This window comes from Dendrobates tinctorius, unplaced genomic scaffold (assembly GCF_039654945.1).
Source record: "Dendrobates tinctorius isolate UK_male_01 unplaced genomic scaffold, ASM3965494v1 ptg000003l, whole genome shotgun sequence".
In the NCBI taxonomy this organism is placed as follows: domain Eukaryota; kingdom Metazoa; phylum Chordata; class Amphibia; order Anura; family Dendrobatidae; genus Dendrobates; species Dendrobates tinctorius.
Genome location: NW_027361671.1, coordinates 6,814,504 through 6,827,135, shown reverse-complemented (window position 1 = coordinate 6,827,135; position 12,632 = coordinate 6,814,504). Strand labels below are relative to the sequence as shown.

General features: G+C 42.7%; 1 protein-coding gene across 2 annotated transcripts in view; it reads right to left on the bottom strand.

The window, feature by feature from the left end:
- VCAN (versican) overlaps positions 1-11,475 on the bottom strand; it is a 112,991-nt gene extending 101,516 nt beyond the window's left edge. Inside the window, exons 1-2 of one of the 2 annotated variants that reach the window (XM_073583450.1) lie at positions 11,240-11,475; positions 4,769-4,844 (exon numbers count right to left, since the gene is read on the bottom strand). In XM_073583450.1, the coding sequence (XP_073439551.1) occupies positions 4,769-4,838 (70 nt within the window). In that variant the 5' untranslated portion in view covers positions 4,839-4,844; positions 11,240-11,475. The remainder of the gene's footprint in view (positions 1-4,768; positions 4,845-11,239) is intronic. The other variant, XM_073583538.1, reaches the window with a different exon arrangement.
- Between the last annotated feature and the right edge of the window lie 1,157 nt (positions 11,476-12,632).

Sequence of the window (12,632 nt, the reverse complement as noted above, 5' to 3'; positions counted from 1 at the left end):
TTGAGCAGATCTTTTTCTTCCATTTCTGCCAAATGTAATTGTTCTCGCGATCCAGCATTTGAGGAATTATTGTAGCTCATTTAATAGATGTGGTTAAATCGGTATGTTTAGTCCTTTTAACTAGACCTCTGTCTATTATTAAATTACAGGCTTGGTTCTTGCATGGATAATTCAATCAGTACTATAAATATGAACACGATTATTAGGATTCACTCAATTTTACTCATATTTCTTTGTTAATTAAACTCATTAACACAGTTTTAATAAGATGGAATTTATACTGCTAAGTGTCTCTCATGGATACAGTATATCTTATTTATTTCCATTTATTTCTACACAGCCATTAGGTAACCAGACACTCTTGGGCTCATCTAGATTTTGAGTTTCCTGGTTTAATTTTTGCTATGGTATGATCAGCTACCATATACCATTACTCTACTTGTTGGATGCACTACTTTGTACATGAATCCTAATAACTTTGTTAGAACAGTATTCAGACTAACCTGCAGATATTTCAAAGGAGTTGCTTTTTTGTAAGAAATGTTCTTCAAGTGATTAGCTTATTACATGGGATCCCCAACGATCATCAACCTGCTCAATTTCTCTACAATGCCACCACAGGGAAAATGATGTATTACACAGTTCTCATTATAATCAGCAAGTGATCTGTATAAGGCATAATATTCTGTGTCCTCTTTGTAGACACTCTTTGCTCTGTTTCTTTTCTATTTATTTAGAATACTCAAAGGGATTGTCCACTACAAGGACAACCCCTTCTCAGTATGAATATTTGTCGCCATGAAAATGAAAACAATTATATTCACCTCTAATACCGGTGCTGTTGCAGCGGTGTCAACTCTTGCATTCCTAGGGCTTATGTGCGGTTGTTATTAGTGATGAGCGAGTGTTCTCTTTACTAGAGTTTCCCGAGCATTCTCAGGTGTTCTCCGAGTATCTTGGGTGTGCGCATAGATTATGTTTGTGTCTCCGCAACTGCATGATTTGCAGCTGCTAGACAACCTGAACACATGCAGGGTTTGCCTGTTTGTTAGGGAATCCCCACATGTATTCAGGCTGTCTAGCAGCTGCGGAGACACAAAAATAATCTACGAGCCCACCCAAGATATTCAGAGAACACCCGAGCATGCTCGGAAAACTCGAGTAACGAGCACACTCACTCATCACTAGTTGTTATGACACGTGAGCCCGGCACCCAATCAGCATTAGCACCACTATCCCCGCCTTCGGACCTACATAATCAAGAGGAAGTGAGAGCTGCAGCTGGCTGCTCACTTCCTCCCGAGTACTAAGTAGGATTTCCAAAGTAGACAACTTCTTTAACACATGTTTAAAGCTTCTAGCATTTTAAGTTTCCTTTCTTTCCTAGTAAGTTCTAACCAAAGAATATAGAAGAGAATGCAAAGTTCACCACAATTTTTTTTTCTCTTTTGAACTGAGTTTACATTCAATTCTTAAAAAACTTCTGTGTGTTTAATGCAGAATGGAAACATATAACATACTCAATATTGGAAATAATGTGTCTATTACCTCTTGCTCAAACAATCAGCTTAGTTTTCCAGATAGCAAGGAAAAATGTTCTCCTTGGCATGAAGGTAACAGTAAGTGCCAGAGCATAAGCCATGGAAGACTTTAGTAATTGTACATTCTCATGGAAATATAACATTGGATCACTATAATTGTATGAGCCACACTGAAAGAACAAAGCATGCTTATGGCATATAGTTACAGTACAGACCAGAAGTTTGGACACACCTTCTCATTCAAAGGGTTTTCTTTATTTTCATGACTATGAAAATTGTAGATTCACTCTGAAGGCATCAAAACTATGAATTAACACATGTGGAATTATAAAATTAACAAAAAAGTGTGAAACAACTGAAAATATGTCTTATATTCTAGGTTCTTCAAAGTAGCCACCTTTTGCTTTGATTACTGCTTTGCACACTCTTGGCATTCTCTTGATGAGCTTCAAGAGGTAGTCACCGAAAATGGTTTTCACTTCACAGGTGTGCCCTGTCAGGTTTAATAAGTGGGATTTCTTACCTTATAAATGAGGTTGGGACCATAAGTTGTGCTGTGCAGAAGTCTGGTGAATACACAGCTGATAGTCCTACTGAATAGACTGTTAGAATTTGTATTATGACAAGAAAAAAGCAGCTAAGTAAAGAAAAACGAGTGGCCATCATTACTTTAAGAAATGAAGGTCAGTCAGTCCGAAAAATTGGGAAAACTTTGAAAGTGTCCCCAAGTGCAGTGGCAAAAACCATCAAGAGCTACATAGAAACTGGCTCACATGAGGACCGCCCCAGGAAAGGAAGACCAAGAGTCACCTCTGCTGTGGAGGATAAGTTCATCCGAGTCACCAGCCTCAGAACTCGCAGGTTAACAGCAGCTCAGATTAGAGACCAGGTCAATGCCACACAGAGTTCTAGCAGCAGACACATCTCTACAACAACTGTTAAGAGGAGACTTTGTGCAGCAGGCCTTCCTGGTAAAATAGCTGCTAGGAAACCACTGCTAAGGACAGGCAACAAGCAGAAGAGACTTGTTTGGGCTAAAGAACACAAGGAATGGACATTAGACCAGTGGCAATCTGTGCTTTGGTCTGATGAGTTCAAATTTGAGATCTTTGGTTCCAACCACCGTGTCTTTGTGCGACGCAGAAAAGGTGAACGGATGGACTCTACATGGCTGGTTCCCACTGTGAAGCATGGAGGAGGAGGTGTGATGGTGTGGGGGTGCTTTGCTGGTGACACTGTTGGGGATCTATTCAAAATTGAAGGCATACTGAACCAGCATGGCTACCACAGCATCTTGCAGCGGCATGCTATTCCATCCGGTTTGTGTTTAGTTGGACCATCATTTATTTTTCAACTGGACAATGACCCCAAACACACCTCCAGGCTGTGTAAGGGCTATTTGACCAAGAAGGAGAGTGATGGGGTGCTACGCCAGATGACCTGGCCTCCACAGACACCAGACCTGAACCCAATCGAGATGGTTTGGGGTGAGCTGGACCGCAGAGTGAAGGCAAAAGGGACAACAAATGCTAAGCATCTCTGGGAACTCCCTCAAGACTGTTGGAAGACCATTTCCGGTGACTACCTCTTGAAGCTCATCAAGAGAATGCCAAGAGTGTGCAAAGCAGTAATCAAAACAAAAGGTGGCTACATTGAAGAACCTAGAATATAAGGCATATTTTCAGTTTTTTCACACTTTTTTGTTAATTATATAATTCTACATGTGTTAATTCATAGTTATGATGCCTTCAGAGTGAATCTACAATTTTCATAGTCATGAAAATAAAGAAAACTCTTTTAATGAGAAGGTGTGTCCAAACTTTTGGTCTGTACTGTATATACTTATACATCATCTTCCATTGTCACCTCAATATTCATTAGGGAGCCATGAGTTTAAAGAAAATCTGTACCATGAAAAACTGATCAGGGAGGAGTCTACTATATGGCTATATAGTAAGTTATAAGTTGTATACAAATTATCAGAGGTTCTAGTATGAACAGAGGGTCATACGTCTTCAATCTTGGCCCTCCCCATGCAAATGCAAGTTGGGATTGGCCAAGAATGATTGGCTGACATCACTGATGGCGGCTTAGCTCCTCTTAGATCTAAAGGATCAGACATGTTGAAATCTAACAAGCCCAAGTCTTCTTTCCTTCAACATCTGCCATTGAAAGAGTTGGGAAGATCCCATTCACAATGGACAGTATGAAGTTCCTGCCAAATTTAGTGTTCATTTAATATGTATGGACAGCTTACAGGTGTAATCCATCAAATTTTATCTTTAACCTAATTCAGTTTTATTAATTTTTTTCACCATTTTTCTTTTCCAGACTCTTTATTTCCCTACCCATTCAGTTTTGGTGTTGTCTGTGTTCATAAATCAGCTCAAAGGAGATAAAAAAGACAGAAAAAAAATAGTTGGAAACTGTCCCAAAGGACCATCAGATTGAGCTCCTGAATGGATTCTCAGTAAACCCATTCTGTAGCCAGCAATACACAGTGTATCACATAGGCTGTGAAAGATAAATGTTGCAAAATTTTTAATGAAATACAATTTAAAAATGATTTTATAGCCAAAAATACATCCATTTAAGTAAAAAAAAGGTGGAAAACCCTTTAAATTAATATTTATATTCATTAACAAAATCAAAGCACCCACTATGTTGCAGCAACACATGGGAGGGATGGAAGAAGAACCATAGGTGCTGGTGGACCCAACAACTGATATGTGGAAGGGGGGACATCTAGCTCTGTATTTAGAACTGTACTTGCGTTAGTGTGAAGGAGAACAAGTGAAATTGGGATTTTGTATTATATAAAAACAAGATAAAAGTTGATTGGGGAAAAAAAATGAACGATTGCACATTGTAGAGATATAGCGCTAAAGTTTATGAACAAATGGTGGTAGAGTACATAGTCATAACCCTTTTTCGGTACCAAGAGAGCTTGTTCTACATCTGATGGCAGAAGAGCTACAACGGTAATGCCACAAAGTCTAAATGGGGCCCGACTTTTCACTCCAGTGGTCCATAGGAAGACTCTCCTGGGTACCGGCTATGAAAGGGAAGAAACAAGGAGCTTTTGTAGAGGTTGTAAATAATTTTAAGTTACATAAAAGCAAAGAGTCCCATAGCCACAGGTTACTTTGTGATAGTCACCAAACTGACCTAAGAAAAATTCTGATTTATAAATTCTAAAAGATTTTGGTGAAAAGATAAAATCTTACCTGCACGGAATGCATTAGAAATATGGAATGCCGAGCATATCCAAAAGATAGATTTCAGATCTAACAACATATTGACCTGGAAAGAAATAGAAATGTTTATTAAGTAATGACTCAAAGTCCCAAACGTGACATTTCAGTAACAAACAAACACAATTTAGTCATTTTGTCTCTGAACTCGCATGTAATTTCTCGCTCACAATAAGCGGTCTGTGGGAGCCATAGACTTCTTGACAATCAGCTGCTCTGGCCTGCTCCCCATGATGATGTCAGAGGCGTGAGCTAAGGGAGAGGACGGCTGAGAACCTCGTGTTCTGCTCGCTGACAATAAACAGATGTGAGGAAAGGAAACACCTTGAAAAAAATCTAAGCTTCGAGTAAGTCTGGCCATTGATGTTGATTTCATTAATGAGACTGGGCCAAGTCTATAAGTGCATCACAGGTTGTGAAACAGAACATCAATAATAATACAGGAAGACTAGTGTCCAGACGATGGCTTTTCAAGTTTAACTTTGGATTGTAACTTTACCCATGATAATATAAGAACCCTGATAGCTCCTTAGGCTACTTTCACACATCCGTTTTTTTAAATACGGCATGATGCGGCGAAATTTGTGTAAACCGGATCCGGAATTGGATCCGGTTTTTTCACATAGAATGTAATGATCGCCTCATCATGCCGGATGGACATGCGGCGCCTCCGGGTTTTGCCGGATACGGCAAACATGTGCCGTCCGGCGTCTGCAAAAAACGTTGGCTGCAACGTTTTTTTGCAGCGCCGGACCGGCTTTTTCAACTGCGCATGCCCGGGCACTATGAGTTTTAACCCCACAAGTGCCCGGCGCGCATCTCTCTCTCTCTCCCCCTCCCCTTCTCTCTCACCCTCTCTCTCTCTCTCTCTCTCTCCATACGCTCCATACCTTTCTTTGGCTGGCTCTCTCGTCCCCCTCTGTCTCTCTGGCTGCTCTCTCGTCCCCCGCTGTCTCTCTGTCTGCTCTCTCGTCCCCCGCTGTCTCTCTGGCTGCTCTCTCATCCCCCGCTGTCTCTCTGGCTGCTCTCTCGCCTCCCGATCTCTCTCCGGCTGGCTCTCTCGACCCCCGGTGCTGCGGCTCCTTTAAATGTCCTCCAAGCCGCATCAGGGGCCGCATGTACATCCGGTGTCACCGCTGCAGGCCGGATCCGGCGGCCCGGCTATTCGCCGCAGGCCGCCGGACCCCTGACACCGGATGTCTGAAAGAGGCCTTAGTGAACTCACATACATTTTGTACTTCATTATAAAAATACATAAGGAAAGAAATGCAAAGCTACCATATTGGCCGCCATGGATTACTGAGAAGATTAATTAAAAAAATATGCTTTACCATCCTTCACACAAATCCTATGGGCTCAGATATACGTTTCTCTTAACATAAACTTTTTAAAAATTCATAAATGGCAAAGTGAAATATTGCAATAATAAAACTAGACCTAAGCAAGAGAACTTCTGTAAAGATGTAGCATTACATTGTACCCTTGAGGACATGGACAAGCCAAGACAGTAGATGAATGGTCACATTGCCTGTTTCTTCATGAATGATCTTGCCCCCAAGTGTATAGAATAATGTATATATAGCATACATTTTGAAAAGGTGGCACAAAAAAGTGGTTGGTTTCATTAAGGACTAGAACAAATTAACATAAAGGCAGGTCAACCTTATGAGAGGTATAAATTTGGTCATCACTGGAAACTTGAGCCATTTCTTTTCCATTATGGACCACATCTGCAGTTAAGATGGTCATCACTTGTGCTTCTCTGCTGACTCTCTACAGCTACAAGAAAGTTTTTCCCCAGCAAGAGCTATTCATACAAAGGATTAATTCCGACTCTTGGGTGGAAAATTTGACAAGTAAGTCTTTTCTCTACTTGCTGCCCTTTCTCTGTCACGTTCTACATTTTACAAATTCCTGGAGCAAACCCCCACAAAGTAAATCCTGATATAGAGTATACTAGGTCTGTAGATTAGGTCTTTTTAACACTAGTGTCTTCAGTATTGTGTCCAAGTATCCACCAACAGTAATAAAGAGGTATTAACATTTTAGGCATTAATCCACAGGATATGCCATAAGTGCCTGATTACCTACTGGGAGAACAGAAGTCTGGTGGCCCATGTATGGGTTTACGGAAAGTGGAATAAATGTCTAAGATGAAAATTTCCCTTTAATAAATGGCTCTGTGTGGGAGTTCTATGGTGCAAATTGAGTGTAATTCATTTTTCTCCCAGGAAATGATCATTAGCAGCATAGATTGAGTAGGGGAAAGCATGTTTAGCCACTAAAAATGTGCTTTCCCCACTTGCCGCTATAGTGTGAAGACAGCTTTCAGCTAAAGACAAGAGTCACACAGAACAGACTGGTTGCTGGGTATATTACCCAACAGCCATAGTCTTTACAAAGGGTTGTCAGGCTGCACGTCTCTATCTGCCAGCTTGTCCTAAATTTGTCATCAAAGCTGAAGTATTGTTGAACTTAGGGCAGAAAAGGGGCAAGGACGCCAAACTACAACTTTCTAAATCTCATTACTTATAATTTTATAAAAGTGAACCCTAAACTATCATTTGTTAAAAGTTAAGTAGAGTGAATTGTAAAGCCAACCAGAGGATGGATGTATCTAGAGTGCTGTGCCTATTGCACATCTTCAGATTTGGCTAGTGTTGTAATACAAAGCAATATATGCATTGAGCTCTATTCAGATCATGTGTAATATTTTGATATCCATGAAGAGGTTTTCTATGACGATGGCGAAACTTGTGGTCCCCATCGTTGGGTTTGGTTCCAGGTGGCTCAAAAGAAAATGACATCTCCAGCTCCCAAACTAGATAGAATGCCCCAAATCACATTGTAAATGTGGTATATAATATACTGTATATTCACTTCATTACACAATGTACTATACTTTCACTGCCAGGCAAGACCAATGAAATCTAGTAGAACGCCCAACACATATTGTGAGGGCATTTGTTTTGTATGATCTAAAATAGCACAATAAGCATTATAGAAACTAAATACTGAAGAAACACATTTTAAATATTCACGCCATTTGCTATAAAGTCAAAACTTGTAGCACTACTAAGCCTAACAAGAAAATAGAAGAATAAAACCTAAAGCAGATGTTCTACCATAGCATACACATCGGTGGTTGAGCAGGGCATTGCTGGTAAACCTTCTTCACTATTCCAAAGGTATGTCCAAACAATGGCGCCCCTCATATAACATTCAAACCTTCTTGGCAAATACATAGAGGGCTTTGAAGAAACAATCGTCTGCCTACCTCTGGGCTTTATAGTATAAGTGATGTCTTTTCAATCCAGCTGTAAAATGCAACTGAAGCCTTTGATGTCAGGGTCATTCATTGAGTGTCCTACATATTGGCTGTTTAAGGATCCTTAAGTGACAGCCATTTCTCTTTGTAGGCTATGGAAGCACTGTCATCAATGGCGCTGCTCCACTGACCCAGTCTAATCCTTACCTCTCCTTGTAGAGGATGAAGAGTGCTCTGATCCTTTTTTTTTCCCCCTTAGCAACCTCCTCCTTAAGTTTGCACTTTCACACACCCCCCTCCTTAGCTGGTTACTGGTGGTCTTTAACAATAAGCAGTTGTCAAGCTCTGTCGTTTCCTCTAAGTGGGTGGTGATGATGTGGACTTCTTCTTTGGGCATTTCATGTCTGTGCATTTCCAAAGGTAGTGACCCCTATGCAAGATCCCGACACTTCTGGTTAAACAATAACTCACTATAGGTGATTGGCTCCATCAACATTATGGAATAAAGGAGAATATTGGGGGCAAGAAGAGTGTCCTCTCTGACAGAAATGATCCAACACACAGTGCTCTTGGTAGTCTGATGTCTCCTCTAGGCAACTAAAGTGGCAATGTTAACGCTTGATCTGCTAATAAGCAGCTAGTGTTTCCCAATATGTATAGACTTCCTTCCTGGCCACCATAATTATGTTCTTTGTCATCAATTGGTAAAACACATTTGGCTACTTGTTAATAAGATGATAAATACAAAAGACCACCTATTTGAGGTGAATGCCCCCTTCTTCGCACCGGATTTCTTTTACATGCACTGACCCCTAGATGTAGAAGACCACTTTTCAGTGCCATTTTTGGTGGCTGTCTCACTGGACACCACGTGTGGCTCTACTTGAGTCGATGCGATGCGAAAAACGCATTTAATAAAAAGCGCAGGCAAAAACAAATGACATCTTTTATTAGAAATGTAACTAGTGGCTAACAGAATGAGCCGCACTATGTGGGATACGGCCGGGGTCCACGTGGCGACTGATAATACGGACGTTCCCTGCAGTTTGCCCGGTTTTCCAGCGCCGCCTCCCTCCCACCGCTGCTTGCAGTCACCGCCCTATCTGTGGCCCATGGAGACAGCTGGCTTTTGTTATGTGAGACTGATCTGGGACTGCATCTTCTCAGAGGTGAAATCATATCCACCCCGGCCTCTGCATTCACAGGACACCTCTGCTCCGTCGCCTTTCCCTGTCGTTTTGCTTACTTTACCATTCATCACATCAATCTCAGTGGGATTAATGCTATATACACTCCTGGGCTACTCTCTGCATGCAACATGCTTTCATTCACATCTACCCACCAAAGTAAATGGGTCACAGATGCAGAAATCAAGGTAAAACACACAGGGCTATTCTCACATCAAACGTGACACTACAAGTCCCAGCATGCCACGTCACTCAACGGCTCTACCATTCAACCTGTAACCCTTCCAAGGGGACGCAGCCTCATCATTATTTCTTTATAGAGGACCATTGATTCCAATGTGAAGCACATAAGATGCTGAAGATTAATATACACAATGTAATTACTATAATAAACAATAGTGTCATAATAATAAAATAACTGCATCGTGCAGATCACTAGACAGAAGAAATCACTGATGCCAAGCAAAGACCTGACACAAAGGGGGTGTGTGAGAACCTCGTGTTATAGGATGGCTTTGCTGCATGATGCTGCGGAGAGCAATGCTCCTGTCGTCCAGCAGAGGTCGCGCCTCCCATTAGCAGAGCAGCAGCAGGCATTCCTAGACATCCCAGTGCCAGGGGCTGAGCCAGAACAATACCTTCAGCGCTGCGACTCCCATAGAAAGGAGCCCAGCAGCCTCGACACCCACAGAGCTTCTCACTTTCTTTATTAACACACTCTTTTCTTTTTTCTTTTTTTTCTTGTTGCCTGCCTTTAGTAAATCTTTAACCCCATAAAGTCAAAACCAAAAAAAATGCTACACTTCACTTGACTCCCATTACAAGGCTCTATTGAAATGCAGCAGCACGGTGTAACATCTGGGGAGTCAATATTGCCTCTAAGGGTAGCACATTGTTCACACAGCATGGTCAATGTACAGAGTTTGGGGGGGGGGGATCTAGAAGAAATGTACTCATTAACGTGGACCAGGAGCTGACCCCTGCCATAGAGGATTGGGAGCAGCAATAGTTAACTTGGCGAGTAGAAAACTAAGGAAACCAACTCTGTATATTCACTAATCACTCCCCATCCCTGCAAGCCTGGGGCAACCAACAGTGACAACTTCGGGGCTGCTGCATGTGGAAACGTCACTTCATCTCTGTATACCTATCTGGGCATTATAGAGAAGCTTCCCTAGTTTCCCTCACCATAGTCCAGGTCTAAGTCTTTGTCTGTCCCCTGCTTTGTGCAGTGACTCCATGGACCATGGACCCCTTGTGCTGAACACCTACATGTTCTTCTCTGTGTTCCCTTGTTGCTTTCTCCAATATATCCTTGTAGAAGCAAAGAATGGGACTGAGCTTTCCAGGAACAGCAGCCCAGTCCCCCCAGTCCTCCCAGTCCCCCCAGTCCTCCCAGTCCTCCCAGTCCCCCCAGTCCTCGCAGTCCCCCCAGTCCTCCCAGTCCCCCAGTCCTCCCAGTCCTCCCAGTCCCCCCAGTCCTCCCAGTTCTCCCAGTCCCCCCAGTCCTCCCAGTCCTCCCAGTCCCCCCAGTCCTCGCAGTCCCCCCAGTCCTCCCAGTCCCCCAGTCCTCCCAGTCCTCCCAGTCCCCCCAGTCCTCGCAGTCCTCGCAGTCCCCCCAGTCCTCGCAGTCCCCCCAGTACCCCCAGTCCTCCCAGTCCTCCCAGTCCCCCCAGTCCTCCCAGTCCCTCCAGTCCCCCCAGTCCTCGCAGTCCCCCCAGTCCTCCCAGTACCCCCAGTCCTCCCAGTCCCCCCAGTCACCAGATCTGCCCAGATGTCATCCCCGACAATTGACAAGACCCTCTCACACATCTCTCTGGCACCTTGACATATTGTCCTTTGTTTCACAGAACAATAGAGGAAAAAAAAAAGTTGAAAGCAACTGTCAATTATCCCCATATGCTACATTTAACCCTTTCCAGCACCACTCATCCCCCCCTGTTTGGCTCCTCAGCTAGACCCCACACAGGAGGAGCACAGGTAGCTTACCTTCCCAGGTGATTATTAGTGTTGTCTCCGCTTCATCAAGCCCAGTGTTGTGCAGGGATGTAGTCCAGAGGTCCTGACTCCTGCTGCCTGTGTGGGTCCCTGGCTCCGAGGATGCTGCTGTTAGCAGGCAGTGGAGGCTCCCAGGTCGCAGCTGATGATGGCAGCAGCAGCTCTCTCCCTCTCTCTCCCCAGCTTGTGTCTGCACAGAGTCCTAGTGGAAGAAGAACCAGAGTCTGTTTGGCTGCAAGTTCAAATGCGGGATGTGACACCCCTCATGATTATATCATTACCCCGTCAGCACAGTGGGAAGGAGGGGCACTCAATGTGAGAGGAGGGCTCACTCAGCCAGGGCTCACTCAGCCCCAGCCCCCCCACACAGGGGTGAGTGGCCATCCAGTCACTGTGCCAGAAGAAATGGTGATCAGTGTGCTTCCCCTTTAATCATAATAATCTGTGCAGTAGATCAGCCCAGACTTATACTAATCATTCATAAGAAGATGCACATGTGGGATTATGTGTATATATAGATATATATATATATATCATGGCTGGATGCTTGTGGAACTATTGCACCCACAACACTAGGACTGTGCTGCTATTTTTCCATATAGATGTATAAATATGTATATATATAAATTTCATATTCTCTCTCTATATTTATATATATATATATATATACTAAACAACGTATGCATCTCATTATGGAAGATTAGTATAAATCTAAGCTGATGTAATATAAAGATTATTATGATTGAAGAGGAAACAATTATATATATATATATCATATGAATATCTATATTTAGTGTCTTCCATTATTAATGCTGATATTATTTTTACAATTATTATATAATATTAATTACTGTTTGTCATCATGAAAAGTTTCTATTCTTTTCTCTAATGCTCGCCACTTTCCATATGCTAAAATGAAAATCGCCCCATATGATCCATTCAGATAATGTACCAGCCATGTCATGTCCGTCATTATTAAATCAGATGATGGCTCTTGAATCCAGTGGGCGTTTGCGGCTCTTTACGACCGATCGGTTGTATGATGCTTATTGGAAATGGCGCTGATCGAAACATTTCTTAATCAATGATCTTTTTTTTTTCACGACGATTCTTTAGTGTTCGCATTTCGTCTGCGTCCCCTTCTCCCCTATTTGGGATAGCCTCTTTATCATCTCCTGTGTGACAGTCCAAGAAAACGCCCAGCGCCAGCACCGTGTCCCCCACATCCCTTCTGGCCTCTACATTATTCAGATTGTAATACAACTTTCGGACATCTGGTGATTAGAACTTCTGGCAGTCATCGGTTCTCAGCGTGGACTCGCAGGGCTTCTATTGGGAAGCACAGACACGATTCCCATGATGTAAGGATTGTCTTTGCTGGCTT